We start from the raw sequence: 21493 nt of genomic DNA on the forward strand, positions 1-21493 counted from the left end.
ATCTGTACTTGGATTCATCACACATTGGTTGACTAGAGCAAGAATGAAGTTTATTTAACAATATAAAAAGTTGATTTTGCTTTTCATTATCAATATCATGTCTTCATCTTTAAATAAATACACATTCAGGCAGTCATATTAAGGTCTTATTTTCCAGGGGGGAAAATGTATACTAAATGCATTACAACCAAAAAAAATCCTAATCCGGTACAAATCAACAGGTTCCCAAATGCACAAAATTCAAAACTTGCATAAACTCATCTTGCTTTAAAATTAAGTAACTTCCAATCAATCTTGACACACTTGCTTGGAGACAAAGCGTTAAAAAAGGAACTAAGTTTTATCCTAAAACAGTAGAAATACACATTCAAGAGCTAAAATAAGCTCCAGTTAAACAGTTTAACCTACCAGCAGCACAGAATTTGGTGATATATCACTAAGGCACATTCGCTGAGTAGTAGTCGCAATATTTCAAGGCACAATAATTAAAACAGTCATACAGTCCAATCCAACAACACCAATATGTATAAAGTAAGTTGATGCATGCAAACATGCATAATATATTTTGAACAGTAGAAATATGAGCACATGAAGGTGTTTAACCTGGTTCACAGTGTACAGTAACACAGTGCACTTTAGATTTATGTTTAATAACACATAACCCCATCTGCAAATATACTTTTATTTATAACTTACTAAGAAAAAAATAACGTGCTGATTTTGAGACAGTCCTTTGATTGTAATCTAATTTCACTGGAATAAATCCATTACAAAATGAGACGTCTACCCTTTAACATGGAAGAGAAATTTGCATCTAAATATCTAAAAACATTCACATTTTCTGATGGTAATTGAAAAATATTGTAAATTCTAAGTACATTAGGTAGAGAAACCGTCCTTTAACAGATGATGAGTGATGAACATCTGATGGGTGAGATGGTTCCCTTTGTCAATAGGAGTGTGGAGTGACTCTTGTCCCAAGAATTTGCCCAAATAAAACACGATTATATTGTCACTCTTTCTAAAAGCTTACCCTTTCATCAACCAACTGCTGCATGTGGGTAATCCAGCAATTAGCCTTTTAGCAGACACTGAACTTCTCAAGTGTTCCATGACTTGCGGTTCTCTCCTCTGCTGCGGACAGTTAGTGCCGCACCACCTTCACCTTTGGCCAGAGCGGTAAGGGCTGCCAGGTTCGGGCTGGATCCAGACAGGTTGGCACTACGGCGCTTTTGCTGCTGCTGTTGCTGCTGGCGACGGCGCTTGCCGCCACCCCGGCTCACCCTGTCTGGCTTTACCAGCACGCCGTAACCAGGGTTACAGCGGAAGTAATGTTTGCCACCCACTGAACCGTCATTCTTCCCTGGATAAAGACACAACGGATTGTTTAGAGATTCCGAGTGGCGATCGAAGTATAATGTACGTGACAAATGCAATAAGGTCAACTAAAATCCATCAAATAGCAACAGGATTGGGTGCTTTTGTACTCACCTGCTGGTACCTCCAGTTCCACTCCCACCCAGGTACCCTCTGCAAAATCCGTGGGTCCAACATAACGGACGATGCCGCTCTTATTGGTTCCCACAGTCACAAACTCCCCTTCTTTCAACCACTCAGGAAGAACTGCAGAGGCAGCTGAATCCCCTTCCTCAGAGTCGGAAATAATTTCCAGGCTTTCCATCGGCACAGAGAGGTTAAGTCCTGTCCCAAGGCTGCTGGCCCGGCCCACCTGCGTAAGCTTATCCTTCTCCTTCTCCTCCTCCCCCAGAATACGCTGAAAGGACTTGAGGCCTGAAGACTTCACTTTCTGGATCTTGAAGGGGTTTGCCACCGAGGCATCAGGTTTGGAAGGCTGAGCACTGGCCAGAAAAGGAGCTGGAGAGGCTTTTCTAGATGCAGGTGCTTCCTCTTGGACTTCATGTGTGGTTGAGGATAAAGTTGGGATGGAGGTGCCATTTGGGTTTGAGTCCTCAGAAGTGGCTTGTTCCTCAGATGAAGCTAGAAGCATCAGATCTCCAGATGGGGCAGGAGCTGGAACCAAGACATCATCGGACACAACTGAGGTCAAGTTTGGAGCTTGATCTTGAGCGCTGCTGAAGGTTGTTTGGTCTTGCTCGGGCTGCTGTGGGGCGATTGTTTCAGACTGGCTTTGACCTTCTTGTGCAGGCGATTGTGTTTCAAAGTTAACTGACAGTTCTGGTTTTGAGTGGTCCGTTTCTGAAAATTCTGTCCGTTTGGTTTCATTCTCTTGTTCTAACAAGGAATCTTTAGGTGGCTCAGAGTTGTCCAGTTCTTCTGATCCAATAAGGCCAATTGTCGAGTCTTGCTTTTGTTTGGTCTGGCATGGTAAGTCTGATTCTGCAACTGAATCGGGCTTTACTTGCTCCTTCAACTGGACTGACGGAGCCTGATTTGGTTCTTGTTGACTCAGGTTTGTATCTGATGGAGTACAGTCAAGTTTGAACGGTGGCAAGTCGGTCCTCTCTTGAGCTGCGTTATTGTTCAAAACCAGCAGTGACTCCTGAGGCTCTGATTGGTCCCTGAGAAAAGATTCAGGATAAGTGTCATATTGTGTCACTTTATTGTCCTCTTCCTCTTCATTTGGCACCGCCTCAAAGCCGGACGACGGAGGCAGGTCCCAGCTCAGTGTGTAGACTTCTGACAGAGTGGCTGCAGATATGCTAGTCGAAATGTATCCGCTCGATGCTTCGCTGACAGGGCTGGGGGCGGAGTCTTCTGTCTCTGGGATGATTGGCGGTGGGAGGGGCACAGATCTGGGGCTCTCTGTTTGGAGGCTGGGAGGAATGATTTCCTCAATGGGAACCTAAAAGGGAAACCATGGCAACAAAGGTTTCGGTGACCCAAAATGTCAAAATCTCCAAAGTTAGGTCTTAATTCTGACCGTTCCCTTGCATTAGACCCACGCTCTTCTTTTATTTTACAAGTTGAAGTGTTCTCTGCCAGACCAAACCCACTTATAAAACAAGTGGAAGTGCATTACTGTACAATCAGTTAGATTTACTGATTAGAACGTATTTAAATCTGCACCTGATTGCAAAAACAAGCTGTAAAGACAACAGCGACGCCACCCTAGCATTTATGTTTGTCGTGTCTCTGTCTGCCTGGCAAATGTTTTGGTCTCAACCAACTCCTGAAGGAAATATCTGGCTCTTTAGCTGCTAAATGCTCAACTATGTTCACAAACTAGTTGCTAACTTTGTCTGTCTGCAGTTTGGTGCTTAGCCATGTAGCGTACAGTCAGTTTATCTGAGATTTTTCACTGAAATAAGCTGCTTTCAAGTGTTTTCCAACAAATATGCATGCGTTACATTTTTTTTGTCCTTTTTCCCCCCTCAACAAAACAAATCTCTTTATAGAAAAATGAAGTGCTGATTTGTTCGTGATTCAGATTGACTTAAACTTAAACATTTATTGAACATTAATTATTTTTCTATCGAGGAAAATTACATCAGGATAATTATTGTTATCACTTTCAAGTACAGCTGAGAATTTGGTGATGATTCTTTGTGGGTTCATCATTACAAGTGACCTCTTTCAAATTATACATAGCCTTTGATCCACTGTTAGCATAAAAATATTGATAAGAGCAGCTTTAAATAGATCTCTACCAACCTTTAAAGACAACACAAAGACACATAACTATGAGTCTAATTGAAGCAACTCAGTGGATCGTTACCAACCTTCTCTCCCAGTCACTGCGTAACAAAACGAAAGTGCGAAAGTCACACACAGAAACATAAAAGCAAATAACTGACACCATCTCAGTGGCGACCGCAACCCATAAACCCCATTTAGGCTCTCAATTAAATCTGAAGGACATCATAAATACAAGAATACAACAAACTAGTCATAAAAGCAGTGTAGTTATGACAATTCATCAACTTAAAAGTCTGATAAACTGCCTGTGTAGTGTGATTCTTGCACCATCAATTCTTCAGAATATCCTGTTTACAAATGTGTTTGAGTGTGGAGGCTTTTTTTGTTGTTCCTGCTAAGAAAATACGCCTTTTCCAAGATAACAAATGCATGGTGTGGTCACACCCAGCAAGTCAGATAATCAAGAACACACCATATTTTAAATATCGTTTACATCCCTGGATTCCCAGACCATATAGATCCATCTGGGGTTGGAGAACTTACTGGCTGCTGATGTTTGCTCATGCCTTCTTCAACACTGGCTGACTGCACCATGATGCGAGGCAAACTCTGTGACGGGAGAGGAATTCAAAAGATGTTCAGTTAATGACGTTTTAAATAAAACAATCTTCAGTCTGTAAATTGGCACTGCGCATTTGTCTAGCAGAATTCAATATGTAATCATGAGCAAGTCTGTGTCTTTTCAGTCCAGTCCAACCTGGAGATTAGATATTAATATAAGCCTGTAGAGTTCCAAACCTGTTCATTACACAGTGTGCACGACGTGGTGATTAGCTGCTGTGAGGGAATTAAAAAGCTCAGACTTCAGCATGACAGTAAGACAGAAAACAGAGCCTGTGGGGAAAAAGTTAATCCACGATGCTAAAAAGATGACAGATTCTGTAGGCTGAACATCATTCTGTACTGCTTTCTCTGGCAGCCTCACAGAATACTAAACTGGGATAACTAACTAGGCCAGTTGGCCATCTGTTACAATATACTGTATTCGGACTGCACAGAACAGATATATTTGCATATAATCAGTTTAGAACGTGATTATATTAAAAAAGGAGAACAATATTAAATTTATTGCAGTGATCAGCAGTCACGATGTTGATATGAGATGCAGGAAGTGTAATACAAATATTTGTTCATCAGATCACTCAGACAGATAATCATGATAAACTGGTAAAACAATCAGGATAATTGCACCATAATTATAATTGCACCCATCATCATTTATCCCTATTCAGTATTCTAGTTACCTCTTTAACACTCGCTATGATCAGGCAGATTAAATATTGTGTGTGATGTGCTTCTTAACATTTGTTTTTTTGAAGAGGGTAAAAAAAAAAAAACCCTCATCTTACTAATACTTGAGATATTTGAATATGTTTAATAAATTAGACAATTGTTTGAGCGTGGATATTCATCAGGATGATTGTTTGAGTCATGCATCACATTCAGAGGGAATTGACCGTCATCCTTCATTCGGTTCATTTGATTTGGGTTTCTTTGTACTTTTGCTCTGAGCAGAACGACAACCTACACGGACAACATGTCTGCCATCAGAGAGCAGGTCAAACACATCTATCCTATCCCTCTCCGGCCAGTAAACCTGTAAGTCAACACAACACGTCAGTTGCACAAGAACAGACGCCTCTTCTGTCATTTTATATGGACAAATACATGCTGTGTTTTCATTATACAAAAAGCTTTAAAGGATTTATTTATTTATTTATTTATGCTTTTCCGCATTTTATGTCTTATCTACAATGTTACAATGTTGGATATTCATGCTTCAAATAATGAGGTTAAAGTATTTAAAAGAAATCCCTGTGAACAAAACCCTCAGATTTCCTCCTGTTCTGAATGCTCTGTTTTGAACTGTTATTTCTACCAAGAGCTCCGTTCTACGACACATGGAGCTAGACAGAGCCGTTATTCCATATATGGTCATTTGCTCCGCACAGCAATGGCACAGCAGCGCTCAGTCTGTCTGTACCGCTCAGGGCAACAAAAGCCTGCTTCAAGTCTTGGACAATCAGAAAACAGTGGGCTTTGACAGGGGGGGGGGGCTTAAAGAGACAGGAGCATCTACAGCTTGTTTCAGACAGAGGCTGAAATGATAGAATAGAAAATTATTTTGTTGAACTTTTGAATCATGCAAAGCTGCTATACAGGAGTCACAGAACTACAATATAGGACTGGAAAAGCAGGTTAATAGGTCTCCTTTAAAAAGGGATCACAAAATACTGTTTATCTGTCAGACAGATCTATCATATGTCTTCTGCAACCACAACAAAGTCAAAATTCAAGTCATCATAGGCACATTGCTGGTCAACATGAGAGTCTTTCTGGTCCCTGAATGGTGACCACAAAATTTTCTTTCAAATCTGTGCATTATTTCTTAATATTTAACAACCATTGCCTATGTTGCCAAAGCCTGGTACAGCGTACTGATCTGTGCCAGAGAGCTCTGTTGTTGTCCAAAAACACTTCATTGAGACACATCGTGGCTGACGCCATAAAAAAAATACTGTCTAATGTCCATAATGCATTATAAACAAACTTATAATGGGTTATTCTGTGCTTATTGCTAAATGTAATTATAGTTATAAGCACCCATAAACATTAATAGTGCTTTATAACAATAATCATAACACATTATTAAGCATATTATAATGAGTTATAAGGTCAGGTATCTTTATAAAATGCTTATAATAATTATACATAGCTACAGTATAATGCATTATAAGTATGTTTATAATGCATTATACACATGGGTGTCACAGAAAGTGTTACCAAATACTCACTTACTACTGCGCTCCTGTTTGATTAAAGTAAAGTAAAACTATAGTACCTAGCTGTTTTAGCAAATTACCCAGCAGCTCTGTGAGGCCGTACTGTAGGGTCCTCTGAGCTAACAACATGCTAACCTAATCACGTCACCAGACATGTAGAACTTTGTAAATGGGATTTGTTAAGTGCAAACTGCAATGACTCACTCATCTAATTTATGTCAACAGCCTGCTAATATTTGCCACACTCGAGGCTTTTTGTTTGTGTGTTGACCTTTCTAAACATCTGTGGCGGGCAGGGTGGAGGGGAGCACTAACTAGAGCGATGCCCTCAAACAATGCACCAACAAGGCCCGACGGGTTTCCATTTCACCCAAACACCACGGCACACGAGTTCCCTGATTAGCTTCCCTCCGCGGTTCAAAGCGCTAATCAGTCAAATCAGATGCTGTAGTGTTTGGCTGCAATGAAAAAACTGCAGACTCCCGGGTCTCGATGGCACATGATTGGGGATTCGTGGATGAGGAGGTGGAGAAGGAGCGGGGGCGACAAGGTTCACCTGCTCCTAATTAACCCTCCTCCACACACAGTGTGCTCCTGTCTCAATGGGGGCTGTTTGTGGAGTGTCAAACGTTATACAGCATGTCAGTCACTTCGGAGACACCAAAAGCGTTTGTTCTGTATGTGCAGACAGTTGTTGTCTAAACCAAGTTTTGATTTAACAAGCATAACGTGATGACTCAGAACAGTCACTTTTCTTCTTACAAGTGTTGGAATATTCCAATTTTAAGATGTTTACTGGAACATTTAAACCAAGCAGGGGCAAAACACAATAATGACTGATATTCATCCATGGTGTTCGTGAGAATGCTGTTAACAATTTCTTCTTTCTTCAGTGTTTTCATAGGAATATTTTATTAATTTATATTGATTCATCCACAACAACATGAATAATCAGTTGCAGTGGTTTCAAAAGGTTTGTGTTCACAGCTTAACCAAAAGAGGCCTTAAAGGGGCCCTCCAGCAATTTAGTATTGCTCTTAGTGTTGCGTATCGAGAACCGGTTCCAAGCTGGAACAGTTACCAAATTTCCAAGAACCGACACTTACTTATACACTTGCTTATCAGTTCCTAAGTTCTTGCATATTTCAGTCACGCTCCCGATTGACCTGCAGTGAGCATTTTACAGTCCATAAAAGTGGCACTTATCTGCCTGGACCTGCTACGCGGACCTAATCTCAGACACCGCCCTGAGGAAGGCAAGATGAATGAAAAGGTTTGGTGAATAAGGTGTACTTGAGAAGAGTTCTGCCTCAAAACCTTGACAACATGATGAGGTCTACACAAAAGTGCACTTCTTTTATTCCTCATTCCATGATTATGTTTATCACTTCCACTTTTGTAAACTTCTGAAAACCACTCATCTGGGGCACTGAGGCATTTATACGCTTTATCTAGTTATTATTTGTGTGCCATCTACATACGCTCTGTTTCCATGGCAACAGAAAAAATAGGACTAGCTGCTGATGAGCAGAGGGGATATTTAGATTCAGGCTGCAGTGATGCATAGAAACTTTAAATCCCTGATAAGACGGCGAGCAGAATACAAGCTTAAATCCAGAGCTGACTGAAGGAGCGTACCTGCTGATGGACAGCTGTCTGGTCTCCACTATCTTCCTTCCCACCAGGAAGCAGAGACTTCAGCAGCTTGGGTACGGCCTTCACTGGAGGGAGATAAGAGGCAGCAAAGCCTGAATGCGCTGGTGGAGAAAAGAAGAGAAGAAGAGCAGGAGGTTTCAGGAGCAGAGATGAAGAAAGCGAGGGCAGGAGGAAGAAGGAAAGCAGGAAAAGAGGCAGAGAGGAGAGAAATTGAGAAATGTGCTGGCAAAGAGAAAAACAAGTGCCAAATTAAGATTCAGAGCAAATGGACAGACAGATATAGTTGTCCCCAGGCTGAAACAAAAGCAGAGCTGATTCTGACATCAAAGGCAGCAAATATGGAAAGATAATTCAAAGCCAGATAAAGAATCCATTTGAAGATAAAGGTTTTATCAGTCGTACCTGTCTCTGTGTTCAGGTTCTGGGATAGGGCGCTGGGCAGAGTGCGTCTAGACAAAGGAGGCGCCACAGAAAGGTCCTGGTGGCTCTCCCAGCCCTGCACACACAAGAGGGAAAGACACAGGAGGATGTCACACATGTGGCTTTACAGAGCATTTCAATAATCTGTGACCTTTAGCAGCCTCTAATGGTGACCAGAAACATCTGCAACAACACTGCAGCAGTTACAACAACCACTTATTCGCTACCTGTTGCTTTTTTTCACCATTTATCCAATACCTATATCAACAATTTATTATGTTTAGCTGATTGTTTCATCTGTTTATCCATTACTTTTAGCTATTTTTTACCATTTATGCACTACCCTCAGGTTTTTCACCCTTAGTCCAACACTAACTACTTCAACTGTTTCTTCATTACCTTTAGCTAACTGTTTAGACTTGCTCTCTCAATTGCAACATACAATGTTACATACAGTTGACTCACCATGTGGAAATGTTTTCTCAACAAAATCTTAACTTAAATTTTTTTCAAATGAGTGTAGCTTTAACCTTTCCATACCCCCTGGCAACCGTAACCCCTGGTGTATCCTGGTTGCAAATCACCAATGTGCAGTGTTTTCAGTTGTTGTCATATTTTTAGTGCATCTATGGTAAATATGAATGTTATGTTTTAGATTTATTTTGCTTTACATATAATTTTACATATACTTAAGCCTAAATATTGAAGTTACTGACTGCTTTTCTACGTAGATGACACTTTATTGGATCTTCTTTCTATATGTATTTGAGTTATGAGTACTACTACTAAAGTGTGATGTTTCCTTGTGTCAGGTAAAACTTGCCAATATTTCACAATAAAAAGCAAAGAGTAGAGAGAAGTCATAACAAAGAAATAACTTGAGAAGCACGTATATTGTTTTCCTTTTTCCTATCTTGTATCTCGTGACCCCTCAGGTTTCTATTTGGACTCCTTTAAAAGGGGTCTTTTCTATAGGCTGAGAACCACAGGATGGACTTGAAAGAATTAAAATGAGCATTTGGACCATGGTGGAATGATCATTTTTGTTTGCTAAGTTTTGAAGCATCACCTCAGAAAATCAAGTCCTGCTATGGAATATTTATAATATATAACTACTGGACAGAATTAATGCATCACCCTGGAGACAATCTTTGAAATGAGAAATACATAACTACATAAACAGAAAACTCATATGAAAAATAGAACTGTAAGAGTAAGACATGATAAATAAATGGCTGACATGATTTATGTGTCTCACCTTGTAGTCATTGAGCTTATGAGTGGAGCAGTAGAGATCCAGACTGCTGGCTGACAGCTGGTTAAAGGGTTAGAGCCAGGGTGTTAGTGAGACAGATTAACACCATGGGAAGAAGGAAATTTATTAAGATACAAAATCTGAACCCCAGAATACTACACTGTCTTGTGGTTAGCAGTGGTATAAAAAGTGTGAGGAAACACCAGCTCAGTTCAGTGTGGTTAGAAAATGAAGAGTTGAGTTTCTGTGATCTATTCAACAGAGAGACTTTACTGGAAACACATGGAATAGATGGATAGTTAGCTAGTATTCTTATCTGGACAGGTTTTAACCGCCTCATGTTAATAAAACCTGAACTATTCCTTGAATAGGTTTGGGCAAAAAATTGACTTACCCGGTCTCTTAACCGGTTAATGTTTGGAGAGCTCAGGCAGCGTCTGGGGCTTTCCCTCTGACCGCCAGCTGTTCCCTCACAGCCACCTCCTACACACACACACACACACACACACACACACACACACACACACACACACACACACACGCACACACACAAATTATGTATTTTATGGAAACACTCTCACTCAGTATTTCTAGGTATATGCTTTGTATTGTGTGAATTAAGCAGCTCTGTTTGTTGCTTGTTCATTTTTTTGGCAGGGTAGAAAGGAAAATGTTCCCCTTCTGACATTTTCCAAAATTGCATAAAGAGTGAAAATAGACAATGAGGATTTAATAGGCTCATGCGTCGGAGAAATATCAATCAAAGGAACGTGAATAAATGAGAGATTGGTCAGACATTTAGATATTCTGAACTAAATGATGCTAAATACCAAATTACTTAATATGGTTGCTCCAACGGCAACGGTGGTGCGTGCATGCATGCAGATACCCTGTTTTTCATCCGTTTTCTCCAGCTTTATTGCTGAAACACGTATTGCCTATGACAGAAATACAGTCATTGGAAAAAGAAGCCATGGTTTCGGATTAAATAGCAGTGGACCTTAGACGATCCACCGGACCAGGCACCACAGCAGGTGCAGTGATCGCCTAGAGGAGAGGAATGACAGCCAGGACAGGAGCCATGCTGGCCCAACTTGGACTTAAGACTGCTTCTAAAGGTCTGGTCTAGACATAATGGGACTCAGGTTGACCAAGCAATGGAAATCAGAGACTGTTGTGCCCACATCTTTAAAGACACCGACTTATCAAGCACTCTTGGGCAGACCGTCAGCAAGATGAGAGGAGGCGGACTCTGTGCTTTACATCGATGATGTTTGGTGCTTACAGTCAAAATGGATGACATTGGATGTTTCCCAAATGTCAGACTTGTTTTTATGTGAAGATGAAACCACATTATCATATTGTTGCTGCGGTTCACATTCACCCCACACGCATATTTAAATGTTCTGGGTGAGTACGTATATGTACATATGTATAGAAGTGGTTATAAATAATTATTTTTAACTTGTTTTATTTTATGTTACCATATTTTAATACCCATTTGTTAAGTTCTGTGTGTGTAGCATGAAGGAACTACAATCTTTTCGTTGTACAACCCTGTGTTGTATAATGATAAATAAACTACTCTGATACTTTGATGGTTTTAATTTTTGGAGCTTCATGTCACAGCTACACAGACGAGATTCACATGTGTTAATGCCCTGTATTTCCCGACCTGTCTGAGTCTGTCCAGGGTGAGGATGTTCTCCACAGCAAGGACGCTGCGGAGGTATTTCTCTATGGCCGCCTCACTGTCAGCCGACTGGTCGTTCTCGGTGCTGGCAGCCAGCCTGGCCAACATCTCCCTGTCCTCTGGACCATGGATGTCCTGTGGGAGCAGGGAGACAGAATGTCAAGGGGCAGGCACCTCCTAATGTGCTTATGTCATAACATGACTGCAAAGCTGGAAATGTAAACTACAGTACACCGGCATCCAGCCTCTGACCAGCAGAATGCTTCTCTGGTTATTTAGAAAACCGATCCGATCAGCATGAAGTATTCAACGATGCTGATTCTGATTTAAAAGCAACTCTCCACATCAGTTGGACCTGACTAAGCTCTCTTTGTTTTCGGGACCATTTAACCATCCATTGTTGAGAATATGACTAACCACATTAAATGTTTAACACCTTACTAACATGTTTTCTTTTTAATATTAACCTAGGAGGAGGCTAATAGGGATTCCGACTATGCTCATCCCTGCTGTAACTTTATGACTCAACACAACATGTTGCAATGCTGTTGATGGGCTTTCATTAATAAGGGAATCAATATGGGGTTGTTCTATATAATTTAAAGTCTAAAAAAATAACATTTGCATATTAACTTAGTGGCCAATCACCATTCCATGATATTTATTGTAGTAATATATTGATGAAAGATGAAATTCACCTTCCAACAAAGTCAAAACAAAAAGCAAGGAGTCATTCTCCTGCATAAAATAAGAATTTACAGCATTATTTGCTGTAGTTATGGGGCACCAAAGTTTTTCTAATTTGTTCACTGGTCAAACAGTTTGAGTTCTGTTTCTGCTAGCAGCTACTTTGCATCCATCTTTCAAAGCGATAGATGTGTCCGTTTTTACAAATATGCAGTTGCAGACATACCTCTGGTAATTTTCTTTCTTTGTAACAAATAATTTTGTAGCCCTGTACTTACCCCTGGGATGTTAGAAACAATTTCAAAGGTGACCCCACAGCCGGGGATGGTGCTGCGCTGAGACATCCTCTTCAGCAGGCTCTGAGCAAAACCCTGTAACATAAATACACGACCACATTTTCTCCAACCACCTGATCTCTTTACGAGTGGACATGCTATTATATAGGCAAGAAAGCAAACGGATTGTGTCCTCTTGCTCCTTGCCATTATGTCCCGGGGCCACTCACCTGTTTCCCGGTGACGTTAACGCAGATCCGTTTCCTGAGCACCAGCTGCATGTGGGCCGGGTGGCTCAGCTGTACCACCGTGCTGACCGTCAGGTAGGCCCTTTGGTCAGCCGACGTCACGCGACTGAGCTGGGGGCACTCGTGGACCGTGGAGTCCCAGGAAGCCTCCACCTTCACCTGGACAACATTAAAATGTATTGGAAATGAATGTCTAGGGCAGAGGTCACTAATAGGTGGACCGCGACCCGGATCCGGACCCAGCCGCCATCCTCTCCGGCCCGCCGACCTACAGCTAATCTATTATTGAGACTTACTACCTCGTGACGGAGCGTTTCTATTTCAACCCGCGCAGCTTCTCTAGCATTTACTGTACTGATGTAGCAGCAAATGAAACTCACAGACAAAATTAAATAAATATTCTGGAAATATTATTTTATTTGACAGTCAGTTGTTGACTAAAAACATATGTTGATACAACTATATGTTATGGTACTGAATGATAACGCAAGTTAGTCGTTATGAAGTTCCGGACGTTTGCTACGGGAAAAGTTCTCTAACTGGACCTCTTTGAATTCTAATTGAATACCCGTGGTCTAGGGCAAATGGTTCAATCCGCTATCCAGGTGGTACATTTGAGATATGCAAAAGAAAATAGAGGGATAAGAGATTCTCTCTCTCTCGATTATATATATATATATATATATATATATATATATATATATATATATATATATATATATATATATATATATATATATATATATATATATATATATATATACACACACACACACACATATACACATATACACACACACACACACACACACACACAGAATATCAATCGTCACCTTACCGCTGAATCATAGTGTCTAACAATATGAAGGTCAAAGAAGTCCTCCTCCTCCTCCCCACTGAGTAACGCATCCAGCCCCCCAGCCAAAGGGGCTGAAAGACTGGACTGGAAATCATCAGCTGGAGGGGAAAAAGAAGGCAGGTTCAATAGTTTTTGGGACAGCAGAGGATTTGGCCAAATTACGAGTACAAAAGAAGGCGAGGAGCAACATACCACTGAGATCTAGGAACAGGACAGGAATGTGTGTTTCCATTCCAGGGACAGGAACCCTGTGGAGAAACAGTACCGTCAGCACACTGAACATCTTGTCTGTGATCCAGAGAGGCTGACAGCCCCCTCCACTCATTCTGACTGTAACAAAATAGCTGTCCTCAAGCAACGCCAAGCATTTAACATCCAACTGAGTGCAACTGAGTTACTGATGGTGTGGCAGGTTTTTTGACACAGACACACCGATCAAGCACCATTCCCTTAATTCCACTGCTGACGCTGTTAAAAAATGATAGGCTTTCCTTTATGGATCCCTGAAAGCAGAACTTAAGTCTCTTAAAGTTCTTCTTTTTACTCTTCACTGTAATTTTCATTAATGAAAACTTCCTAAAACATGGGCCAAGGATGCGTTTCCTTTAATCATTTAAGGCATTCATCATGTTTACGCAGGTCATTTACACAGTTATCTGAAGTTAGGACCGTTTGCTGAATCTGACAACCATCCACAACCATGTATTTTATCTTACAGGTTTGTCATATCTTTTACAACTTATCTCTGTAAAGTAACTAGTAAGTATAGTTGTCACAAAGATTCAGTGGAGAAGAAATTACAATATTCTCCTCAGAAATGTGGTGGAGTGGAAGTATAAAATGGAAATAAGTGACAAGTATTTCAAAACTGTACTTAAATACAGTAGTTAAAATGCACTTAATAGTAGTGATAGTAATAGTAGTTGGTTGATTTCGTTGGTTAATGTTTTTACAGGGAAGCTCTAAAGTGTGATAAGGAAGAATTGTGTACTTAAAGCAAACCTTTCCTAGAAAATAAAATAAATAAATAAAAATTGCTGTAACAATGAATTTTTCCTCTCACACAAACACACCTCTCCACCGGCGCTCCAGGGATGCCACTGCCAGCTGATGGCACCAGAACGGCGTTGCGTTCTTCGGTGAGCGTCAGACGACACTCCAGCAGCTGGGACTCCCTTTCAACATCGTCCTCCGACTTATCTACACGCACATACACAGGTGAACACCAACACAAGGAGAACTAATTAATGCAAAAAAATAATCAGGTATAGACTACATATGAACACTGATAAATGGGATATATTTTCCTGTAATTAGACAAACGATTTATAGTTTTAAAACACTGGAAATTAGGGCTGGGGGATAGTTCTTTATCACCATATCAGATGTGTGTTCAGAAATGCTTGTTTTATTTTTTTTAGGATGCATGTGTTCCACTGCTGTACCTGGTTTGCAAACTATCTTCTGTAGATGCTGGTCCAGATACTCCTGTCTCTGAGTGAGTGTGACCAGCCACTGTTCCCTCAACCTCTCCAGGTCTACCTCCTACAAACGCACACACATTAGTTGTATCAGTTGTAAAGAAACAGACTTGTGGATTTCACTGTAAACATGAGAGAAACACTCCCTAAGTTTAGCTACTTGCCATTTTGTCTCTGTTAAAACCAAACTATGATGCATCTTTGTCACTGATACTTACTTGGTAGCTGTCCATTTCTTCATCCCGTTCCTGGAATTTCAATTGAGAGAGAAACAGTTGGAGTCAAACATTAGATAAAAATGGAGCTATTTCAATGAGAAAGAAGAAATCATTCTCACACATACAAAGTAGGCATGAAGACCAAAGAACAAGGTCATTTTATTTCCTTTAATTTCCTTAAATCTCTCATCCAACAAAACAAATATCAACAACTGATTATGTTTCCTCCTCACCCATTGTGATTCGCTGCCTCTGGAGGGACGCGCCTGTCGAACCTTGACGTCTCCAATGGACACAGAGAGGATGGAGGTGGCAATGAGGGGCATGGTGCCAGAGTCTGGTACAGAACGCACTTCCACCCGGACCCGACGGGACTGACCCTGGGAGGTACAGATTTACATGAGAGGATTGTAATAACCTTCAAAATTTATTCCCCATTGATATGGCTGTTCACATAATCAGTGTAATAATACAAAAAGGCTCCAATTCTAATGAAGAAACCAGAGCTCCATGATACCTGTCGGAGCTGGAAGATCCCTCCTGTGCGCACGTCTTTAGCAGGAAGAACCTCGACAGCTGTGAACTCTCCTGCCTCGTTCAGCTCCATCAACTGCACCCATAGCTCCAGCTGGCGGGTCACCTCACTCCACCTGCAGGTACAGCACGGACACACATCAAAACATTCCATTAATACATACCTCACCTTTATATGTTATGCCACATAGTGTGTTTTGTAGATGTTGATGTTTTCGTGGATCAGCTTATTGGTCAATTTTACCATTCGATGGTGTAACAGACACTAAAATCATGCTAGCACTTTAGCATCACTGATAATATGAGACTCCACTTACCTAAAGACACCTAACCTGACAGTGAAATGTGTTGAACTTCAGTCAATAGACTTTAATGTCCTCAAAGAGGCAATTTGTGGTATAGCACAAAGAAAACAACAGATCATATAAACAGAAGCAACATTAGTCTACGATCTTCTATAGCCGCCATGATAAAATGATAAATAAAAAAATATGTCTTTATAGTCAAGCAGCCACTTAAAGTGCATGTCAATAACTGTATTCAATCAGATGTCGTAAAAATAAAAAGTAATTTAACTATTTATCTATGTGTCAATGTGTCTTCTGTATACAGTACTAACTATAACCATGTTTAGAGTATGTAGTACATTCATAGTAAGGAATGCTACTGTCCCACTATAGCAAATCCCAGAAAATAAATTTTTTTTCTAGCTATTTGGGAGGTAATAACTTGCTGAGATTGCCACTCAGTACATGTCTGTCATCCCTGTTAGTAAAAAATATACCCACTGACAAAATTATTTACAAACAGATGTAACCCAACCTTTATGATAACCCACCTCTCGGGTTTACAAGGCCTCACATTTTAGAAAATACGACACATAGCTTTGAGCGTCTGCAGCGGGCCAATCTCACCAAACCTTTGTGCGTGTTTTGTGTGCTCTTTGAATCAGTTTTGATGACTGCATGGTTGTGTGCGTTGGCGCCACTGCACCTTTCTCTGAGCGATCGGGTCTTGGCTTGAATCACTCCGAGGTCCCACAGTGCCAGGTTCCTGCGGTGGTTGGCCTGCTTGTGGCCGTACACTTCAATGGCCACCGCCCCCTCGGCCAAAAATTCCACAAACTCCTCCGACACTGGCACAGACAACTCCTGATAAGTTATAAAAAGTAAAACAGGAAGTGACATTTTCTTATACTGACAACCATCTCACTATTGTTGTTTCATCTTTTCCTTTGTTGTGGTTAACCTTCGGTGTTGGTAATAAATGAAGATTATTGTATTGTTTGCTTCTCAAATGGTGACAAAAGCTTGTTTGTTTTTTTTAATTGGTGAAGACTGACGCAACAAAAACGTGACGTTCTGTGGACCACAGAAAATTCCATTGTGTTACCTTGGCGTTGTCAAAGACCACGGTGCACTGCGGGTCTCTGGAGTCAGAGGACGAGCTGGATGGCGCCACCTCTGGAGCGATGAACACCGGCTCCTCCAGCCCCCAGAAATGGTACTGACAGAAGACAAAGTTGGACAGGTGGCGAGGCAGACCAGTGGCCTGGAGGATTTTCACCTGAGAGAGGGAAGACGAAGAAATGCACATTCACCTACACGGACAATGATAAACAAAACACTATGATTTGTAATTCTAGTTTGAATCTCAGGGTTCAAGGAAAAGTCGCAGATCGGACACAAACAGAAATGTGATGGTATCATATACTTATTATTTTTAGTTTAGTTTCATTTCTACACACTTTAGGTCAGTACATATGAATTCTTAGCAAAGACCTCCTGACTTTGTTTTTATTTAATTTCATCATACAGAAAAAGGAAGCAACAGACAAAAAGGATATAGCCAACCCGGAGTTAATTAAACTTGTTACATTTCACAGTACAGTGAGCTCGAGAAACTCACAATAGAGAGAAGACAAAGCAATCTGACTGCCTGCCAGATCCATTATTAATCTGGAACTATTGTCCCACTGGAAATACTGAAGTCACTTATTGAACAGCCACTGCATGTAGGATTCCTGGCTTATATTAGATTATCAGGTGGCGTTTCCCTGAATATCTTCCTGGATTTGGCTCATTCATAACTAAAACAAACCTGTTCATCAAGCTACATTTGCATGTTCTCACCACACAGTCCAGCTTGCGCTCCTGTGGATCTCCGTCCGTTATGCTCTGCTGAGTAAACTGTCCTGGACCTTCCTCCTCAGTGCTCTCTGTACCCCGCCACAACTCCACATGCAGCCGACCTGCCACCTGCCACACACACACACACACACACACACACACACAGCAGTGTCACTTCTGTTAGCCACTTTGGCAGGAAGCTGGCATGTCTTTCATTCTTCTGTCCTTTCTAGGGTTTAGTTTTGTTACCAAGAAATTGAGGTTCCTGGTCAAATTTAGCATTTCGTGGTCACCGAGTCATACTGTAGACCATAATCAAAGTAATCAAAAAATGAATTGTTTAAAGTTAATAAACAAACAGGCTACAGACTAACAATTTCATCTGTGTGTAACATACAAGTTTAAGAATGTGCACCCAGTGGGCTCCTACCTCTCCCTTCTGGTTGATGATGGGCACTGCATACTGCAACTTGACATCATGCAACAGGCAGGCCAGGAAAACACTGGCCACACCGATCAGACTGTGGTTCTCCTGTTCATCGAAGAACGGGTCGGCACGTTTGAAATAGGAGCGCATCACCTGCGTTAGAGGAGAGTTAGAAAGAGTAAGAATAGGCAAATGAAAAAAAACAAGACATCTGGCAAAAGTAGAAAGCTAATGCCCCGTCAGGACTTTTTGGTGTGCATCTCAAATTATTTCTCTTCAACAAACTGAGTTCTGCATCTTTGCTTTATCTGCTTATTTGTTGTTTTCACTGTGCCTATTTTGTATCCCTTCTTTTAATCATTTAATCAATCTGGGATGCAAAATGGCATAAATGAAAACAAGCACATAAAGTCTAGAGATTCAATGTAGCTCATTAATCTGAACCGTCTGTGTGTCACTCACAGGGTTGTCCTCATCAAGGTCCTTCCACTCCTGGTAGAGCTCCCTCATGTCCACCAGCCTGTTCTCCATCTTTTCCAGAGCCCAGATCTGCTTCCCTTTGCCTTTACGGCGAACCTGGATGGCCGGCTCGCTCAATACTACATCGCGCTGTATGGAGGGGGAGAGGATAAAAACTACTTTTTATTCATGTTGGCATGAATGAACAGGACACTGACATATTCTGTGTGATTTATCACTTGTAATTCTGCCAACCATTTCCAAATCATACTCTGGGAACATACGAGAGTTTTTTTCAATAACTGAAAGTGTGCAAGACCTCTTTCTAGGCAAAAACTGGTTGACATCAATTTCCCTACAGCAGAGGTGCAGCAGTGGTTATGAGAAGGCAATTAAGGTACTTTAACACCCTTCGTGCAGCAATGTGTGTCAGAATTCGTCATAACTCAAGTTTAATCGTATCACACAGACATGATCCAAATTTTTTTTCCCCTCACAGTGTTAAGACTTGAAAACTCCCGCATTACAGTGTGAAAACAAACTTACACCAACAAGCACCTGGGGTCTCATTTATAAAACTGTGCGTAGAAACCTCACTAAAAGTGTACGGGCACCCAAAGGCCAAAAATGGCATACGAGGGAGCTCCATGTCCGACCCTTCAAACGGCCATAGTTGCCTTTAAATGGTCAGTGAAACGCCCCTCATTAATATTAATACGTGCTGACTGCAGGAAGAAAAGGAGGCAAATTCTGACAGAAAAGCTACAAAACAAAATTGAACTCAGTGTGAGACTGACGTTCCTTTTGGTGAAGCTGAAGCATGTTGTTTGGTGGGTAAAAAAAAAAAATAACACTTTCACGCAACGCAAATTTTTTTAGGCTACAAACAGTCCACTCACTTAACGAGGCTGCTGATGAGTTAAAAGAAATATGACTTGTTGTAAATGACAATAAAACAGTTTTATTTTTGCCTAACGTGTTTTTACAAGCAGCGCATCACATCCACACACTGGCGCACAGCGTTTGGCTCGATAAGGCAATGAACATGTGATAACAACATGAAACTAACACTGCTATTTCCTCGATTGACACATTGAAAACAGCATCAATTTAAATGTAATTTATCCTCCTGCTCACCTTATTTATGAGAATAAATTGCCCTGCATGCAAGTATTAACTAATATGATTCCTGATTAAACTGTACAACATATTTGAGGTGTTCTTCTGCAGAAACAGATATCTCCGTTTCTTTTTGTGCGCTGCAAATGATCTGAAATTAGGTTTTTTGCGCACTTCAGGGAAAATCAATCAAGGCTTTAAGCCTAGAATACTCAGAGGTAATATTTAGATTTATTTTACAGAATAATAGGCCTATTCATTTCAAAGCGTTTCATCCTTCTGCCATGTGAGTCGCCGTTTCTCATTTCTCCAGTTTATGTGCGTACACATGGTTCAGAGTTTGCGTGGATGACTGCACATTCTTTTTTTTTTTTTTTATAGATCCCAACCTTTGCTTTGGAGGTGGCGTACGCACGTTTCCAGCCCTGTTTTGTTCATACGCACAGTTTATAAATGAGACCCATGAACTTGTACAATCAACCAAACAAAAAATGTCTGGTATCTTGTTCCTTCGCTGTTCTGGTGATTAAGTTCAGGTTTCTGTAAGTGGCCTTTTTTGCACATTTTCTTTCCTTTAGACCCGCTCAAGTTTGCACGCCCTACCTTCCTGTTGGCATCCAGGTTGGCAGCAGGTATCTGCAGAGTGACCAGGTACTCTGTCCTCTTGTTAAGCTCCTCGGCTATGAAGCCAGCCTCCTGTGCCAGCAGGTTGGCCCGAACTATCTGCTCCCTCAGACGCCGCAGGCTGCGAGTCATCATTGCTTCTCTGGTCCACAAACACACACGCATGCAAGTTTCACAAACCCTTTTTGAAATCTTTTTCTGCCATCAGGGATCAGTAAAAACTTTCACACCGTCCCATTGTATCTCACCTGTCCTCGCTCCAGCGCCGCATGCGTTTGTGGGTGCTGGGTGACGTTACGGCTGCGCTGGGCAACAGGCCTGACGGGTCCAGGAGGTGGGAGGGTTTCTCAGGAGTAAGCCGCTGGCGGAGCTGCTGTAGCTCCTGCTCATACATCTGCCTCTGCCGCTCCAGGGCGCAACGCTTCTCCTCCTCATGCTGCCTCTCCAGGGTCTGTAGCACCGACTGCAGGGGGTCTGAGGAGGAGGTGGAGGAGGAGGAGGAGGAGCCGCCAGAGGATGGGTGGATGGAGAGAGGAAGAGGAGGGAAGAGAGGAGGAGTGAGGGTGAAGAAGCTACATCACCTTCAAATTAGATGGGACGCCTTCACAGGACTGCACTCAATGTTGGTCCAAAAGTCCAGTATTTATCTCATTATCTCTATTTTGGCAAGCAGAGTCTCTTCTGAGAGCACTGCAGCGTTTACACAACCAGAACATTGTGGACTATGGGGTGAATATCGTATTGTGGACCCACATTTTAATGATTAGATTAAATATATGGATTATACTGATGTGATGGACGTCTTGTACTTTTGATAAAGCTGTAAAAACAAGCCTGGTTTGAGGATAAAGCTATTCTCTATTTTTATTAATGTCAAAAAATAACCAAAGCTCTGTGTATCCAAAGCCTGCTATATCTTCTTCCTCTGTGCCATTGTTGTACAAATAC

General features: G+C 41.3%; 1 protein-coding gene across 1 annotated transcript in view; it reads right to left on the minus strand.

Moving 5' to 3' along the window:
- Nucleotides 1-28: 28 nt before the first annotated feature.
- LOC119908994 (kinesin-like protein KIF13B) overlaps nt 29-21493 on the minus strand; it is a 42038-nt gene continuing 20573 nt past the window's right edge. The window contains 25 exon segments of the mRNA XM_038726992.1: nt 29-1363; nt 1492-2824; nt 4162-4227; nt 8100-8182; nt 8520-8613; nt 9796-9852; nt 10187-10236; nt 10239-10275; nt 11468-11620; nt 12451-12543; nt 12678-12854; nt 13534-13652; nt 13747-13802; nt 14628-14754; nt 15000-15099; nt 15254-15283; nt 15487-15633; nt 15771-15903; nt 16781-16938; nt 17180-17353; nt 17920-18045; nt 18347-18496; nt 18806-18952; nt 20525-20687; nt 20794-21019. Of these exon segments, the coding sequence (XP_038582920.1) occupies nt 1101-1363; nt 1492-2824; nt 4162-4227; nt 8100-8182; nt 8520-8613; nt 9796-9852; nt 10187-10236; nt 10239-10275; nt 11468-11620; nt 12451-12543; nt 12678-12854; nt 13534-13652; nt 13747-13802; nt 14628-14754; nt 15000-15099; nt 15254-15283; nt 15487-15633; nt 15771-15903; nt 16781-16938; nt 17180-17353; nt 17920-18045; nt 18347-18496; nt 18806-18952; nt 20525-20687; nt 20794-21019 (4262 nt within the window). The 3' untranslated portion in view covers nt 29-1100.

This window comes from Micropterus salmoides, unplaced genomic scaffold (assembly GCF_014851395.1).
Source record: "Micropterus salmoides isolate LMB-PRFRI ecotype aquatic unplaced genomic scaffold, ASM1485139v1 Ms_hic_scaffold_18, whole genome shotgun sequence".
In the NCBI taxonomy this organism is placed as follows: domain Eukaryota; kingdom Metazoa; phylum Chordata; class Actinopteri; order Centrarchiformes; family Centrarchidae; genus Micropterus; species Micropterus salmoides.